The sequence below is a fragment of the Coregonus clupeaformis genome, chromosome 15 (genome assembly GCF_020615455.1).
Source record: "Coregonus clupeaformis isolate EN_2021a chromosome 15, ASM2061545v1, whole genome shotgun sequence".
Taxonomy (NCBI): Eukaryota; Metazoa; Chordata; class Actinopteri; order Salmoniformes; family Salmonidae; genus Coregonus; species Coregonus clupeaformis.
In genome coordinates, this window is record NC_059206.1 from 64,376,110 (window position 1) to 64,394,694 (window position 18,585).

General features: G+C 45.4%; 1 protein-coding gene across 2 annotated transcripts in view; it reads left to right on the top strand.

Annotated features, from left to right (window-relative positions):
* Positions 1-18,585, top strand: part of efl1 (elongation factor like GTPase 1) — a 116,409-nt gene that overhangs the window by 27,350 nt on the left and 70,474 nt on the right. For both annotated transcript variants that reach the window (XM_045225282.1, XM_041899147.2), the window contains exons 13-15: positions 14,211-14,368; positions 14,560-14,732; positions 16,136-16,274. In XM_045225282.1, coding sequence (XP_045081217.1) covers positions 14,211-14,368; positions 14,560-14,732; positions 16,136-16,274 — 470 coding nt within the window. The remainder of the gene's footprint in view (positions 1-14,210; positions 14,369-14,559; positions 14,733-16,135; positions 16,275-18,585) is intronic.

Sequence of the window (18,585 nt, forward strand, 5' to 3'; positions counted from 1 at the left end):
TACTAGCCTGTATTAGTTCAGCGGGGGAGAGAGAGGATATGAGGCAGAGAGAGAGAGAGAGACCTAACTAGCCTGTATTAGTTCAGCGGGGGGGAGAGAGGATATGAGGCAGAGAGAGAGAGAGAGAGAGAGAGACCTAACTAGCCTGTATTAGTTCAGCGGGGGAGAGAGAGGATATGAGGCAGAGAGAGAGAGAGAGAGAGAGAGACCTAACTAGCCTGTATTAGTTCAGCGGGGGAGAGAGAGGATATGAGGCAGAGAGAGAGAGAGAGAGAGACCTAACTAGCCTGTATTAGTTCAGCGGGGGGGGAGAGGATATGAGGCAGAGAGAGAGAGACCTAACTAGCCTGTATTAGTTCAGCAGGGGAGAGAGAGGATATGAGGCAGAGAGAGATAGAGAGACCTAACTAGCCTGTATTAGTTCAGCGGGGGGAGAGAGGATATGAGGCAGAGAGAGAGAGAGAGAGACCTAACTAGCCTGTATTAGTTCAGCGGGGGGGAGAGAGGATATGAGGCAGAGAGAGAGAGAGACCTAACTAGCCTGTATTAGTTCAGTGGGGGAGAGAGAGGATATGAGGCAGAGAGAGAGAGAGAGACCTAACTAGCCTGTATTAGTTCAGCGGGGGAGAGAGGATATGAGGCAGAGAGAGAGAGAGACCTAACTAGCCTGTATTAGTTCAGCGGGGGAGAGAGAGGATATGAGGCAGAGAGAGAGAGAGAGACCTAGCTAGCCTGTATTAGTTCAGCGGGGGGGAGAGAGGATATGAGGCAGAGAGAGAGAGAGAGACCTAACTAGCCTGTATTAGTTCAGCGGGGGAGAGAGAGGATATGAGGCAGAGAGAGAGAGAGAGAGAGAGAGAGACCTAACTAGCCTGTATTAGTTCAGCGGGGGGGAGGATATGAGGCAGAGAGAGAGAGACCTAACTAGCCTGTATTAGTTCAGCAGGGGAGAGAGAGGATATGAGGCAGAGAGAGATAGAGAGACCTAACTAGCCTGTATTAGTTCAGCGGGGGGGAGAGAGGATATGAGGCAGAGAGAGAGAGAGAGAGACCTAACTAGCCTGTATTAGTTCAGCGGGGGGGAGAGAGGATATGAGGCAGAGAGAGAGAGAGACCTAACTAGCCTGTATTAGTTCAGTGGGGGAGAGAGAGGATATGAGGCAGAGAGAGAGAGAGAGACCTAACTAGCCTGTATTAGTTCAGCGGGGGGGAGAGAGGATATGAGGCAGAGAGAGAGAGAGACCTAACTAGCCTGTATTAGTTCAGCGGGGAGAGAGAGGATATGAGGCAGAGAGAGAGAGAGAGACCTAACTAGTCTGTATTAGTTCAGCGGGGGGAGAGAGGATATGAGGCAGAGAGAGAGAGAGAGACCTAACTAGCCTGTATTAGTTCAGCGGGGGGAGAGGGGATATGAGGCAGAGAGAGAGAGACCTAACTAGCCTGTATTAGTTCAGCGGGGGGGAGAGAGGATATGAGGCAGAGAGAGAGAGAGACCTAACTAGCCTGTATTAGTTCAGCGGGGGGGAGAGGGGATATGAGGCAGAGAGAGAGAGACCTAACTAGCCTGTATTAGTTCAGCGGGGGAGAGAGAGGATATGAGGCAGAGAGAGATAGAGAGACCTAACTAGCCTGTATTAGTTCAGCGGGGGGGAGAGGGGATATGAGGCAGAGAGAGAGACCTAACTAGCCTGTATTAGTTCAGCGGGGGAGAGAGAGGATATGAGGCAGAGAGAGAGAGAGAGAGACCTAACTAGCCTGTATTAGTTCAGCGGGGGAGAGAGAGGATATGAGGCAGAGAGAGAGAGAGAGAGACCTAACTAGCCTGTATTAGTTCAGCGGGGGAGAGAGAGGTTATGAGGCAGAGAGAGAGAGAGAGAGAGACCTAACTAGCCTGTATTAGTTCAGCGGGGGAGAGAGAGGTTATGAGGCAGAGAGAGAGAGAGAGAGAGACCTAACTAGCCTGTATTAGTTCAGCAGGGGAGAGAGAGGATATGAGGCAGAGGGAGTGTTAGATGATGAGATAGAAGGATGTTAGGGTAGAGGAAACATGTCATCCCACACACAGTATGCTACAGTAGAAAAGGCCTGGCCAACATCAGCCTAATGATCCAGCCAGGAACCCTTCCTTCCCCTGATGGCTGCCACCTGCTGCAGTAGCACACACACGCTGCAGGCATATCCCAGGCCACCCATGGACTAGCTGGGGCCATCGACAATTACTGTACATACCACAGCTTTTCTCTCATCAGATCCATACTGTATCACCCAGGCATATCCTTGGCCACCCATGGACTAGCAGGACCACTTAAACTACATACCATAGCCTCTTATCTGATTTTTTAAAAATCCATACTGTATCACCTCAGGCATATATATTTGGCCACCTGTGGGCTAGCATGGTTATTTGAAGCTGTGCATATCACTTCAGGCATATCTCTGGCCACCACTGGCTTACTCTGCCATTGATGCTGTCCCTAGTTAAGCACTCCTACTCTGAGACGCTTGATAAATACAGGCCCAGAGTTGTAACCTGACCAGGAAAACCCCTGGTCCCTAATGTTAAGAACTACAAATACCAAAGCATCTGTGTCTTGTTTCTCTTGACACACATTTGGGACAGATCTGGGATCGGCTTTGGTATATAGTGCACTACCTTTGACTGGTGGTGTTAGGTTGTATATGCCAAATGTACAGTACAAATATCAGGTATATTTTATATGATATTTTATATGTTTATGAGTAGTCTGTTGCAGATGGTACATGTTTGTGTTTTACATGAATAGCCTGTCGTGTCAATGCAGACACTTTGAACAATTTCCTTTTTTTGGCTGTTTCAGATACTATAGTGTGTGTCTATTTCCCTTCTCTATCTCTCTCTCTCTCTCTCTCCTCTCTTTGTTTCTCTTTCTGATTTAGCTTCAGGGGGTTCCTGGCTGACACTCCTACATGCCTCCACAGCTATGGTTATGCTTTGTTACCATGGCACCCATCATCAATTTAGGTCTCAGTAGTAGTTCTGAGACTGCTCTTAGGAGTACGAGGGCAATTTCTCTCTTTCTGTTTCTATTTCTCTCTACACCACGTTCTTTCTCTCTCTCTTTCTGTTTCTCTCTCCCTCTCGTTCTGTGACCTCTCTCCCTCTCGTTCTCTGACTCTCTCTCTCCTCGTTCTCTGACCTCTCTGTCCCTCTCGTTCTGTGACCTCTCTCTCGTTCTGTGACCTCTCTCTCCCTCTCGTTCTGTGACCTCTCTCTCTCCCTCTCGTTCTCTGACTCTCTCTCCCTCTCGTTCTGACTCTCTCTCCCTCTCGTTCTCTGACTCTCTCTCCCTCTCGTTCTCTGACTCTCTCTCCCTCTCGTTCTCTGACTCTCTCTCCCTCTCGTTCTCTGACTCTCTCTCCCTCTCGTTCTCTGACTCTCTCTCCCTCTCGTTCTGACTCCCTCTCTCTCCCTCTCGTTCTGTGACCTCTCTCCCTCTCATTCTCTGACCTCTCTCTCTCTCTCCCTCTCGTTCTGTGACCTCTCTCCCTCTCGTTCTGTGACCTCTCTCCCTCTCGTTCTGTGACCTCTCTCTCTCCCTCTCGTTCTGTGACCTCTCTCTCTCACTCGCTCTCTCCCCCTTGTTCTCTGACGTCTCTCTCTCGTTCTCTGACCTCTCTCTCTCTCGTTATCTGACCTCTCTTTTTCCCTCTCTCTCTCTCTCTCTCTCTCTCCCCCCTCATTCTGACCTCTCTCTCTCTCTCTCCTTCTCTCTCTCTTCCCCTGGTTCTCTGACGTTTCTCCCTCTCTCTCTCTCCCTCTCATTCTCTGACCTCTCTCCCTCTCTCTCTCCTTCTCTCTCTGACCTCTCTCTCTCCAAACAGTCTTGACCTGGTGTTTAAATGTCCTCACGTCTGATTGGCTGGTGATGTCAGTGGATTTTATTAATGGCTCTGGGCAGTTGGTAGGCAGAATACACACACATACGCATGCACAACACAAAGACACACACACACACACACACACTAAAACATCCCTCTCTTATTAACAGTATAAGGAACATAGATGTGCTATGATATGTTTTTTTATCAAGGCAGCAGTCATCCTGTAAACTCATTGTTTCATAATTTATAAGAGTTAGCAAAATATCTGTAACAGAACTTGGAAAGTTTCATCATGGAACAACAAGACTGTTGACTTAACAAATGAACCAATTAACAAAAGACTGAAAACCAATATATTCTGTTTTCAATTCCTGTAGAATCTTGCAAGTGGGACAAAAGCAGAATTTGAAGTTTATCCCAATAGCACATGCAGCGCAAAGACTAAGAAGCAAAGTCAGTCTTCAACCAACCATCCAAAGCGTTCCAGTATGGATGAAGGGCTGATGTCAACGCAGAAAGCAAATACACATTGTGCTCTCGAGACATTTTTATGCCCTCCTAAAATGGAAAGACTCTGCAATCAAAATCCTCAGCATGGTACGATGCTGATGAAGTCTGTTTCGCCAACAGCTTTAGTATCAATATATTGTCTCGTTTTCCACATATTCAAAAAATAGTTTTTACACACACACACACACAGCTTATAACACACTTTAAAGGCTTGTGGTTTTGAGAGAAACCTGCTTTAATGTTGAGAAGCTTGCGAAGCCATTACTTTATAACCACAGCAACGGAGGCCAGAGACCACAACGCATGTCTTTCCCATTATTGCCCATGAGCGACTGATTTGACCTCATCAAGAAAAACACTGCAGCTCCGCTGTGGTCGCTTTGTTAAAGAATGTAGCTACGCAGTATGCTTATAAATGCAACGGGATGGAATTGTTGAACGTCAAGGAAATAAGTGAATCTCTGGTGAAATGGAATAAGAGGGTGATGAGAGAGTGTGTGTGTTATTTTTTTTATTTTTTTTATTTTTTTTCTATTGTCATTTAGCAGACGCTCTTATCCAGAGCGACTTACAGTTAGTGAGTGCATACATTCTTTTTAATACTGGCCCCCCATCGGAATTGAACCCACAACCCTGGCGTTGCAAACGCCATGCTCTACCAACTGAGCTATATCCCTGCCGGCCATTCCCTCCCCTACCCTGGACGACACTGGGCCAATTGTGCGCTGCCCCATGGGTCTCCCAGTCGCGGCCGGCTACGACAGAGCCTGGATTCGAACCAGGATCTCTAGTGGCACAGCTAGCACTGCGATGCAGTGCCTTAGACCACTGCGCCACTCGGGAGACTAGCAAGACTAAACTCTTTTGCATGAGTGTGTGTGTGCAGTGCACGCAGGTATGCACAGTGCATTCGGAAAATTATCCAGACCCCTTGACTTTTTCCACATTTTGTTACGTTAAAGCCTTATTCTAAAGTTAATAAAATTGGTTTATTTCCTCATCAATCTAGACACAATACCCCATAATGACAAAGCATTATGTATTCAGACCCTTTACTCAGTACTTTGTTGAAGCACCTTTGGCAGTGATTACAGCCTCGAGTCTTCTTGGGTATGACGCTACAAGCTTGGCACACCTATATTTGGGGAGTTTCTCCCATTCTTCTGTACAGATAGTCTCAAGCTCTTTCAGGTTGGATGGGGAGCGTTGCTGCACAGCTATTTTCAGGTCTCTCCAGAGATGTTCGATCGGGTTCAAGTCCGGGCTCTGTCTGGGCCACTCAAGGACATTCAGAGACTTGTCCCGAAGCCACCCCTGCGTTGTCTTGGCTGTGTGCTTAGGGTCGTTGTCCTATTGGAAGGTGAACCTTCGCCCAGTCTGAGATCCTGAGCTCTGGAGCAGGTTCTCATCAAGGATCTCTCTGTACTTTGCTCCGTTCATCTTTGCCTCGATCCTGACTAGTCTCCCAGTCCCCAGCAGCTGAAAAACATCCCCACAGCATGATGCTGCCACCACCATGCTTCACCGTAGGGATGGTACCAGGACGTACCTCCAGACGTGACGCTTGGCATTCAGGCCAAAGAGTTCAGTCTTGCTATCATCAGACCAGAAAATCTTGTTTCTCATGGTCTGAGAGTCTTTAGGTGCCTTTTGACAAACTCCAAACAGGCTGTCATGTGCCTTTTACTGAGGAGTGGCTTCCGTCTGTCTGGTCAATCTACCATAAAGGCCTGATTGGTGGAGTGCTGCAGAGATGGTTGCCACTGTGTTCTTGGGGACCTTCAATGCTGCAGACATTTTTACTTATGTAAATAAGGTATTTCTGTTTTTGAATTCTAATACATTAGCAAAAATGTCTAAAACCCTGTTTTCGCTTTGTCATTATGGGGTATTGTGTGTAGATTGATGAGGATTATTATTTATTTAATCAATTTTAGAATAATGCTGTAACATAACAAATTGTGGAAAAAGTCAAGGGGTCTGAATACTTTCCGAAGGCACTGTATGTGTGTTGTTCGAAAGAGTGTGTGTGTGTGTGTGTGTAGGGTTACAAATTGCATAAGGAGTCACACTCACACTAAAAGCAGAAGTCAGAGCTTAGCAGCATTCCACAAGTAGTCCTTCAGTACAGTACATTGTTCAATTTCTCCCATGTTGCGGTCTTCTTGGAAAGCCTGTATTCGTTTAGGCCCGTTTTTGTCTAATTTATACAAAACGTAATCAACCTGCCCCCCTATAGTCATTGTGAATCAGCAGAGCTTGTTTTATTCTTAGGATGTATCCCAAATGGCACCCTATTCCATATGGGCCCTGGTAAAAATTAGTGCACTATATAGGGAATAGGGTGCCATTTCGGACTAAACCTAAAATTAGGGGATAGCGTAAGCGGTCGGTCATCAGGGAGCTTAACTTGTGTGGACGGCCACTGCTGTCAATCATGGCTTCCAGCTGTATCGATGTAGTCACTATGGTCGCTTTGAAGCTCTCTCACACACACATACACACACACACACACCACTCACCGCAATGACTCTGCAGGGTGCGATTTCAAACGACACCCCCACGTGCCATGGGTTTGTGGCGACCAGAGCAATTTTAGAGTAATTGTTATTCTGTTTTTCCAGCTTGGCCCGGAGGCACCACCTATGTTGTCGTAATTGGTCAAATTTAACCTTTGCATATTTTCCATCGTCGGTAGGTAATTAGAACATAGTTTCTCAGTGAGGGAAGTTAACCATAATGTGATGACAGGAAATGGTAGTTTGAGGTACAAACCTGACCTCCTGACATCCCAAATGGCACCCTATTCCCTAGTGCACTACTTTTGACCAGAGCCCTAGTGCCATATAACTATTGCTGTACACACCTTTTCTATTCACATACTGTCCATACTGTCTGTGCACACCATTCACATATACAAATATACTATATATATTAATTCAAGGGTTTTTCTTTATTTTTTACTATTTTCTACATTGCAGAATAATAGTGAAGACATCAAAACTATGAAAATCACATATGGAATCATGTAGTAAACAAAAAAGTGTTAAACAAATCAAAATATATGTTATATTTGAGATTCTTCAAATATCCACCCTTTTGCTTGATGACAGCTTTGCACACTCTTGGCATTCTTTCAACCATCTTCACCTGGAATGCTTTTCCAACAGTCTTGAAGGAGTTCCCACATATGCTGAGCACTTGTTGGCTGCTTTTTCTTCACTCTGCTGTCCGACTCATCCCAAACCATCTCAATTGGGTTGAGGTCGGGGGATTGTGGAGGCCAGGTCATCTGATGCAGCACTCCATCACTCTCCTTCTTGGTAAAATAGCCCTTACACAGCCTGGAGGTGTGTTGGGTCATTGTCCTGTTGAAAAACAAATGATAGTCCCACTAAGCCCAAACCAGATGGGGTGGCGTGTCGCTGCAGAATGCTGTGGTAGCCATGCTGGTTAAGTGTGCCTTGAATTCTAAATAAATCACAGACAGTGTCACCAGCAAAGCACCTCCGCACCTCCTCCTCCATGCTTTACAGTGGGAAATACACATGCGGAGACATGCGTATCTCTTCCAAGATGGCGTACTAGTGCAGTCCTGTTTTTGTCGTGTGTCTGTAAATAGCCTGTAAATACCCTGTTTTTTTTGTATTTTTCGTACATATTTTCCTATCAGACTTTTCATCCTCCTACAAAATATACTTTCCTGCAACCCGCCTCACTCAACGTGGAACGGATTCTATTATTGACTTATCTTTTATCTAGAATCTCCAGTTGAAACTAGCTAGCCAGCTAACTAGCTACTTGCTATTAGCCACAGTTGCTATTTCACCCAGAACATTGGATTTTCTGCCGGAATAATTTAATCACTGGACATTAATCACCGGATCGCAACTAGCTAGCCGCAACCGAATGGATGTTGCTGTTTGGCTAATCACCACTGCCCCCCGATGCAAGCACCAGTTAGCCTCGAGCTAGCCTAGAGTCAGGCTCATATCCTGGCTATCTACCTCTAGGTCTACCGGACGGGAGTAGCCAGCTAACTAGCTACTTGCTACCGTTAGCGGTTTTTCACCATTGTCCGTGGCCTGCACCACCTACCAGCCAGCTCTAGTCCGGACTATTATTCGGCCAGTCTGCACAGCGCGTTATCGACCCAGAACATATCAGTTTTTCTGCCGGAATCACTGAATCACTGGACCTTTAACTCCCGGATTCATCGCTACCAGCTAGCTGCTACAAAATGGACGTTGAGGTCTGGCTAATCATCCTGAGCTAGGCCCATCTCCCATCTCCCGGCTATCTACCTCTCTGTCAACCGGACGGGACCACCTAGTGTTGACACGGAGCCCCGCCGATCCAACACGACTGGTTTGCCGACGAAATAGTCTGATGTGGTTTCAACAGGCTTCCCGTTGCGACGACCACGAAGATCCATCTGCCACCCCCGGCCCACTAGCACACGCAAACTACAACTGTGCTCCCTGCTAGCTGTGCTGAAGCACCAATTTGAACTGCTCTCGGACTCGCATATTGCTGTTCACTGGACCTTATGATCACTCAGCTGCACAGCTGATGCCTGCTGGACTGTTCCTTTACACGGTACCCTGTCCTGTTTATTCTGTTTAGTCTTAGCCCAAACGTTATCGCTATTTCCAGTTGTGTCTTAGCTCTCTCTAATAACACCTGTGACTGCTTTATGCCTCTCTCCCATGTCAATTATGCCTTGCCTATTGCTGTTTGGGTTAGTTCTTATTATACAATTTAACTGTAGAACCCCAAGTCCCTCTCAAACTGCCTCAAATAGTTCCTTTGTTCCACCCCCCATACACGCCGAGACCGGCTCAATCGATGCCTCCAATGACGCTATCTCTTTAATTGTTACCCAACGCTTAGGGTTACCTGAACTGTACTCATATCCTTCCATATCCTTTTCTGTACATAATGCCCTGAATCTTTTCTACAACGCCCGGAGAACTGCCCCCTTTATTCTATGTACCCAACGCACTAGAAGACCAGTTCTTAAAGCCTTTAGTCGTATCCTTATTCTAGTCCTCCTCTGTTCCTCTGGTGATGTAGAGGCTAACCCAGGCCCTGCAGCCCCCAGTATCACTCCTACTCCCCAGGAGCTATCATTTGTTGACTTCTGTAACCGTAAAAGTCTTGGTTTTCTGCACATAAATATCAGAAGCCTCCTTCCTAAGTTTGAGTTATTCACTGCGTTAGCACACTCCGCCAACCCTGATGTTCTAGCAGTGTCTGAATCCTGGCTTAGGAAGGCCACCAAAAATTCTGAAATTTCCATCCCCAACTATAACATTTTCCGTTTAGATAGAACTGCCAAAGGGGGTGGAGTTGCAATCTACTGTAGAGATAGCCTGCAGAGCTCCATCATACTATCCAGGTCTGTGCCCAAACAGTTTGAGCTTCTACTTCTAAAAATCCACCTTTCCAGAAATAAATCTCTCACTGTTGCCGCTTGCTACAGACCCCCCTCAGCCCCCAGCTGTGCCCTGGACACCATATGTGAATTGATTGCCCCCCATCTATCCTCAGAGTTCGTACTGCTTGGTGACCTAAATTGGGATATGCTTAACACCCCGGCCATCCTACAATCTAAACTAGATGCCCTCAATCTCACACAAATTATCAACGAACCTACCAGGTTCAACCCTAAATCCGTAAACATGGGTACCCTCATAGATATCATCCTGACTAACTTACCCTCTAAATACACCTCCGCTGTCTTCAACCAGGATCTCAGCGATCACTGCCTTATTGCCTGCGTCCGTAACGGGTCCGCGGTCAAACGACCACCCCTCATCACTGTCAAACGCTCCCAAAAACACTTCAGCGAGCAGGCCTTCCTAATTGACCTGGCCCAGGTATCCTGGATGGATATAGATTTAATTCCGTCAGTAGAGGATGCCTGGTTGTTCTTTAAAAGTAATTTCCTCTCAATCTTAAATAGACATGCCCCATTCAAAAAATACAGAACTAAGAACAGATATAGCCCCTGGTTCTCCTCAGACTTGACTGCCCTTGACCAGCACAAAAACATCCTGTGGCGTACTGCATTAGCATCAAATAGCCCCCGCGATATGCAACTTTTCAGGGAAGTTAGGAACCAATATACACAAGCAGTTAGGAAAGCAAAGGCTAACTTTTTCAAACAGAAATTTGCATCCTGTAGCACTAACTCCAAAAAGTTTTGGGACACTGTAAAGTCCATGGAAAATAAGACCACCTCCTCCCAGCTGCCCACTGCACTGAGGCTAGGAAACACTATCACCACCGATAAATCTACAATAATCGAGAATTTCAACAAGCATTTTGCTACGGCTGGCCATGCTTTCCACCTGGCTACCACTACCCCGGCCACCAGCTCTGCACCCTCCGCTGCAACTTGCCCATGCCCCCACCGCTTCTCCTTCACACAAATCCAGACAGCTGATGTTCTAAAAGAGCTGCAAAATCTGGACCCCTACAAATCATCTGGGCTAGACAATCTGGACCCTTTCTTTCTAAAACTAGCCGCCGAAATTGTCGCAACCCCTATTACTAGCCTGTTCAACCTCTCTTTCGTAACGTCTGAGATCCCCAGAGATTGGAAAGCTGCCGCGGTCATCCCCCTCTTCAAAGGGGGTGACACTCTAGATCCAAACTGTTACAGACCCATATCCATCCTGCCCTGCCTTTCAAAAGTTTTTGAAAGCCAAGTCAACAAACAGATCACCGACCATTTCGAATCCCACCGTACCTTCTCCGCTATGCAATCCGGTTTCCGAGCTGGTCATGGGTGCACTTCAGCCACGCTCAAGGTCCTAAAGCGATATTATAACCGCGATCGATAATAGACAGTACTGTGCAGCCGTTTTCATTGACCTGGCCAAGGCTTTCGACTCTGTCAACCACCGCATTCTTATTGGCAGACTAAATAGCCTTGGTTTCTCAAATGACTGCCTCGCCTGGTTCACCAACTACTTCTCAGATAGAGTTCAATGTGTCAAATCGGAGGGCCTGTTGTCTGGACCTATGGCAGTCTCTATGGGGGTGCCACAGGGTTCAATTCTTGGGCCGACTCTTTTCTCTGTGTATATCAATGACGTCGCTCTTGCTGCTGGTGACTCTCAGATCCACCTCTACGCAGACGACACCATTTTGTATACATCTGGCCCTTCATTGGACACTGTGTTAACAAACCTCCAAACGAGCTTCAATTCCATACAACACTCCTTCAGTAGCCTCCAACTGCTCTTAAACACTAGTAAAACTAAATGCATGCTCTTCAACCGAACGCTGCTTGCACCCGCCCACCCGACTAGAATCACTACTCTCGACGGGTCTGACCTAGAGTATGTGGACAACTACAAATACCTAGGTGTCTGGTTAGACTGTAAACTCTCCTTCCAGACTCACATTAAGAATCTCCAATCCAAAGTTAAATCTAGAATCGGTTTCCTATTTCGCAACAAAGCCTCCTTCACTCATGTTGCCAAACATGCCCTCGTAAAACTGACTATCCTACCGATCCTTGACTTCGGCGATGTCATTTACAAAATAGCCTCCAACACTCTACTCAGCAAATTGGATGTAGTCTATCACAGTGCCATCCGTTTTGTCTCCAAAGCCCCATATAATACCCACCACTGTGACCTGTACGCTCTTGTTGGCTGGTCCTCACTACATATTCGTCGCCAAACCCACTGGCTCCAGGCCATCTATAAATCACTGCTAGGCAAATCCCCGCCTTATCTTAGCTCATTGGTCACCATAGCAACACCCACCCGTAGTCTGCGCTCCAGCGGGTATATCTCACTGGTCATCCCCAAAGCCAACACCTCCTTTGGCCGCAATTCCTTCCAGTTCTCTGCTGCCAACGACTGGAACAAATTGCAAAAATCTCTGAAGCTGGAGACTCTTATCTCCCTCACTAACTTTAAGCATCAGTTGTCAGAGCACCTTACCGATCACTGCACCTGTACACAGCCCATCTGAAATTAGCCCGCCCAACTACCTCATCCCTATATTGTTATCTATTTTGCTCATTTGTACCCCAGTATCTCTATTTGCACATCATCTCTTGCACATCTATCATTCCAGTGTTAATACTAATTGTAATTATTTTGCACTATAGCCTATTTTATTGCCTACCTCCATAACTTGCTAAATTTGCACACTGTATATTATATGTATTTCTGTTGTATTTTTGACTTTGTTTTGTTTTACCCCATATGTAACTCTGTGTTTGTTTTTATCGCACTGCTATGCTTTATCTTGGCCAGGTCGCAGTTGTAAATGAGAACTTGTTCTCAACTGGTTTACCTGGTTAAATAAAGGTGAAATAAAATAAAAATAAATCCGTTCACCAACACCACGTCTCACGAAGACACGGCGGTTGGAACAAAAAATCTCCAGTTTGGACTCCAGACCAAAGGACAATCTCTTCTTCTTATTGGTGTCCTTTAGTAGTGGTTTCTTTGCAGCAATTGGACCATGAAGGCCTGATTCACACAGTCTGTTCTGAACAGTTGATGTTGAGATGTGTCTGTGAAGCATTTATTTGGGCTGCAATTTCTGAGGCTGGTTACTCTAATTAACTTATCCTCTGCAGCAGAGGTAACTCTGGGTCTTCCATTCCTGTGGCGATCCTCATGAGGGCCAGTTTCATCATAGCGCTTGATTGTTTTTTGTGACTGCACTTGAAGAAACTTTCAAAGTTCTTGAAATGTTCCATATTGACTGACCTTCATGTCTTAAATGATGGACTGTCGTTTCTCTTTGCTTATTTGAGCTGTTCTTGCCATAATATGGACTTGGTCTTTTACCAAATAGGGCTATCTTCTGTATACCCCCCCTACCTTGTCACAACACAACTGATTGGCTCAAACGCATTAAGAAGGAAAGAAATTCCACAAATTAACTTTTAAGAAGGCACATGTGTTAATTGAAATGCATTCCAGGTTACTACCTCATGAAGCTGGTTGAGAGAATGCCTTGAGCGTGCAAAGTTGTCATCAAGGCAAAGGGTGGCTATTTGAAGAATCTCAAATATAAAACATATTTGGATTTGTTTAACACAATTTTTTGGTTACTACGTGATTCCATTTGTGTTATTTCATAGTTTTGATGTCTTCGATATTATTCTACAATGTAGAAAATAGTAAAAAATTATGAAAAACCCTTGAATGAGTAGGTGTTGTAAAACTTTTGACCGGTAGTGTATATGTATTCCGGACTCTAACATTGCTCATTCTGATAGGTCTTCATTTCTTGTTTTCTATTATTATAATTTTGGGGATTATGTGTGTGTTGCTAGATATTGTTGCACTGTTGGAGCTAGAAACACAAGCATTCCGCTTCACCTGTGATAACATCTGCAAAACTGTGTACGCGACCAATAAACTTTTGATTTGATTTGAAGTAGTGTACCAAATATGGAATAGGGTGCCATTTGGGACGCAGTCCATAGCCACAACCACAGGCTTGATACTAGATCATTTTATTCCTATTAATCATTTTAATCCCAGATTGGAGTGCTGCAAAGAGATGTAAGTCTCAGTGTGACTTCTCTGGTTAAATAAAGGCAGAATCAAATAAAACAGAGCGGTGCTAGCTTCTAGGCTATGCTACCCTGCTAGAAAGACTTGGTTTAGTGGGTTGTTACATTTCTTTTTGATGTGTCATGTCTAATATCATGTGTAGTCATTGGCCCAAACCATGGACAGTGTTCAGTAGGGCACACTGTAGCAAAACGTTTTGCAACGGAACATTTTCAAAACATTTTCCACCTACTGAACAGGAGGACCCTGGCTTGTGTGTTTGTGTGTGTGTGTCTACAGGCCGTTGACTCAGGAGGAGATGGCCCAGCGCAGGGAGCTGGCCAGACAGAGACACACTGAGAGACTGGCAGCCAATCAGCAGACGGAAAGCGGGGAGGGAAATGCCCACTCAGGAAGTACAACACCGGCAACCACCCCTGATGGAGACAGCAGCATAGGCAAGTGTCTATCTCTCTGTATCTCTCTCTATCTCTTTCCCTCCCTCCCTCCCATCGTACCTTGCTAAAACCCCAACCCCTAGCCTTTTCCTAGTAATGTGGAAGCTCTGGCCAGTACCAATAACCACTATCTTCATGATGATACCACTGATACCAATGTGTGTGTCTCCATTGTCTTCCTTGACATGCAGGTAGTGAGGGTGTCTCAGGCCAGATGAAGGCCCTGCCTCTGAAGGCTAAACCGGAGGAGGAGGGGAAGGAGACGTTTGTAGCCTTCGCCAGAGTCTACAGCGGGGTGGTCCGTAGAGGACAGAAGGTGTTTGTGCTGGGGCCCAAGTACGACCCTGCACAAGGCCTGCGCATGGTAAAGATGTACACACTTACAGACACACACACACACTCAGGCACACGCACACACACACTCAGGCACACTCAGGCATGCAGATACGCACGCACACACACACACTGCAGAGGCACAAAACCCATTTTCTGCTCAATTTGCAATATTCCCTGGACAAAACAATTACTGTTCAAAAGATGAACCCAAATGCTATTTGTTCAAAGAGCAACAATCATAAAGGTTCTGCGTGTTTGTTTCTGTCTCAAGATGTGTGTTCCAAGGTTAAAGATAACCATTGACTTCTATGATGAGGGCTGTGTCCCTCTGGGGCCTGGTCAAAAGTAGTGCACTATATAGGGAGTCCTTTTATTATTGATGCCTCGTCCCTCCTGGCTCCAATAGCAGTACTACTAACAAACAATATAGTTATTGCTTTGCCAATCCAATATCACACTACCAATGTACTGGATGATTGGCTCTAATGCTCTAGAGATCAAGTTTTCTCTCTCTGTTTCGCTCTCTCTTTCTTTCTTTCTCAAATCAAATCACATTTTATTTTTCATATGCGCCGAATACAACAGGAATACAACCTTACCGTGAAATGCTTACTTACAAGCCCTTAACCAACTATGCTCTCTCTCTATCTCTCTCTCTCTCTCTCTCTCAATTAAAGTCACTTTATTGGCATGACGTAACAATGTACATATTGCCAAAGCTTACTTTGGATATTTACACTATTAACATAATTAAAATAGTAATAATCAATATTGTCAACGGGACAACAGTAACAACAATAACCAAGGGTCAAAATAACCATTGAACAATAACAATATAGAGGACAGTGCAGGTTGGTTGGTCTGTCAGACACTGTCCCTCATCTTATGGCAGGCAGCAATGTAGTGTGCTGCCAACCCACAGCTCTCTGTGTCCTCCCCCAACAGGACGGGTAGCCTATTCTCATCAGAGAGGTCTTTGAAACCTTGAAAAACTGTTTCAAATTTGGGGAAATGACACACACTAATTGTTTTATATTTTTTACATTTTGTCAGGAAATGCAGCTCTGTCTCAGGTTCTGCTGTGGTGCAGTGGTTGCACAGCCTTTCCTCTACAGGGAGCCAGGTTTTCCTGTGTCTACCCTTCTCAATGGCAAGGCTGTGCTCACTAAGCCTGTACTTTGTCAAGGTTTTTCTAAGGTTTTGATCAGTAACCATGGTCAAATAGTTAGCCACGGTGTACTGTCGATTTAGGGCCAGATAGCACTGCATTTTACTTTGTGCTCTCTCTCTCTCTCTCTCTCTCTCTCTCTCTCCCTCTATGTCTCTCTCTCTCTCTCCCCTCCATCTTCCTCTCCTCTCTCTCTCCCTCTCTGTCTCTCTCTCTCGCTCCCCTCCATCTTCCTCTCCTCTCTCTCTCCCCCTCTCTGTCAGCTCCCAGAGGGCAGTACTAGTGTGAGTGACTGTCTCCCTCCTGTCCCTCACCTGGCCTGCTGCACCATGGACAGCCTCTACCTGCTGATGGGCCGAGAGCTGGAGGAACTAGAAGAGGTGCCGTCAGGAAACGTACTGGGTACGTACTCAAACACCTACACCTACTTGTAGCGAATGGTCTTTTGAAAGTTTCATGCATAATAGGACATTAACTTGTGTTATTCAATGTTATTTTTACTGCATGAATAAAGACGAAAGTTATATCTTTCAGAGTACTTTTAAAGGCCCAGTGCAGTCAAAAACGTGATTTTTCCTGTGTTTTATATATATTTCCACACTGAGGTTGGAATAATACTGTGAAATTGTGAAAAAGATGGTCATGCCCTTTTAGTGAAAAGATTTCTGCCTGTTTTGGTGGGGGGGGGTAAGTATTCAGACCCCTTGACTTTTTCCACATTTTGTTACATTACAGCCTTATTCTAAAATGGATTTAAAAATTTTAAAATCCTCAGCAATCTACACACAATACCTCATAATGACAAAGCTAAAACAGGTTAAACATTTTTTTGCAAATGTATTAAATATAACAAACAGAAATACCTTATTTACCTAAGTATTTAGACCCTTTGCTATGAGACTCGAAATTGAGCTATGGTGCATCCTGTTTCCATTGAGCATTCTTGAGATGTTTTTACAACTTGATTAGAGTCCATCTGTGGTAAATTCAATTGATTGGACATGATTTGGAAAGGTACACAGTTGACGGTGCATGTCAGAGCAAAAACCAAGCCATGAGGTCGAAGGAATTGTACGTAGAGCTCCGAGACAGGATTGTGTCGAGGCACAGATCTGGGGAAGGGTACCAAAAAATGTCTGCTGCATTGAAGGTCCACAAGAACACAGTGGCCTCCATCATTCTTAAATGGAAGAAGTTTGGAACCACCAAGACTCTTCCTAGAGCTGGCTGCCCGGACAAACTGAGCAATCGGTGGAGAAGGGCCTTGGTCAGGAAGGTGGCCAAGAACCCGATGGTCACTCTGACAGAGCTCTAGAGTTCCTCTGTGGAGATGGGAGTGTGTGATCACTTTGTGTGTGTGTGATCACTTTGTGTGTGTGTGATCACTTTGTGTGTGTGTGTGATCACTTTGTGTGTGTGTGTGTAATCACTTTGCAGATCTCTACAGTCAGTTACTGAAAGGGAAGCTTTTTGCTTTGCCTATACTATGAGGTCATTATGAAATAGACATGCGTTAGCCATGTTGACTGGACTGTACAGCAGCTGTCTAACACCCTTATCGTGGAGAAGATGATTCATAATGTAGTTGTCCTGTCAGCACCAGGCTACACATCCAGTTCATCATGTAGTTGTCCTGTCAGCACCAGGCTACACATCCAGTTCATAATGTAGTGGTCCTGTCAGCACCAGGCTACACATCCAGTTCATAATGTAGTTGACCTGTCAGCACCAGGCTACACATCCAGTTCATAATGTAGTTGTCCTGTCAGCACCAGGCTACACATCCAGTTCATAATGTAGTTGTCTTGTCAGCACCAGGCTACACATCCAGTTCATCATGTAGTTGACCTGTCAGCACCAGGCTACACATCCAGTTCATCATGTAGTTGTCCTGTCAGCACCAGGCTACACATCCAGTTCATAATGTAGTTGTCTTGTCAGCACCAGGCTACACATCCAGTTCATCATGTAGTTGACCTGTCAGCACCAGGCTACACATCCAGTTCATCATGTAGTTGTCCTGTCAGCACCAGGCTACACATCCAGTTCATAATGTAGTTGTCCTGTCAGCACCAGGCTACACATCCAGTTCATAATGTAGTTGTCTTGTCAGCACTAGGCTACACATCCAGTTTATAATGTAGTTGACCTGTCAGCACCAGGCTACACATCCAGTTCATCATGTAGTTGTCTTGTCAGCACTAGGCTACACCTCCAGTTCATAATGTAGTTGACCTGTCAGCACCAGGCTACACATCCAGTTCATAATGTAGTTGTCTTGTCAGCACTAGGCTACACATCCAGTTTATAATGTAGTTGATCTGTCAGCACCAGGCTACACATCCAGTTCATCATGTAGTTGTCTTGTCAGCACTAGGCTACACATCCAGTTCATAATGTAGTTGACCTGTCAGCACCAGGCTACACATCCAGTTCATAATGTAGTTGTCCTGTCAGCACCAGGCTACACATCCAGTTCATAATGTAGTTGTCCTGTCAGCACCAGGCTACACATCCAGTTCATAATGTAGTTGTCTTGTCAGCACTAGGCTACATATCCAGTTTGTAATGTAGTTGACCTGTCAGCACCAGGCTACACATCCAGTTCATCATGTAGTTGTCTTGTCAGCACTAGGCTACACATCCAGTTCATAATGTAGTTGTCTTGTCAGCACTAGGCTACACATCCAGTTCATAATGTAGTTGTCTTGTC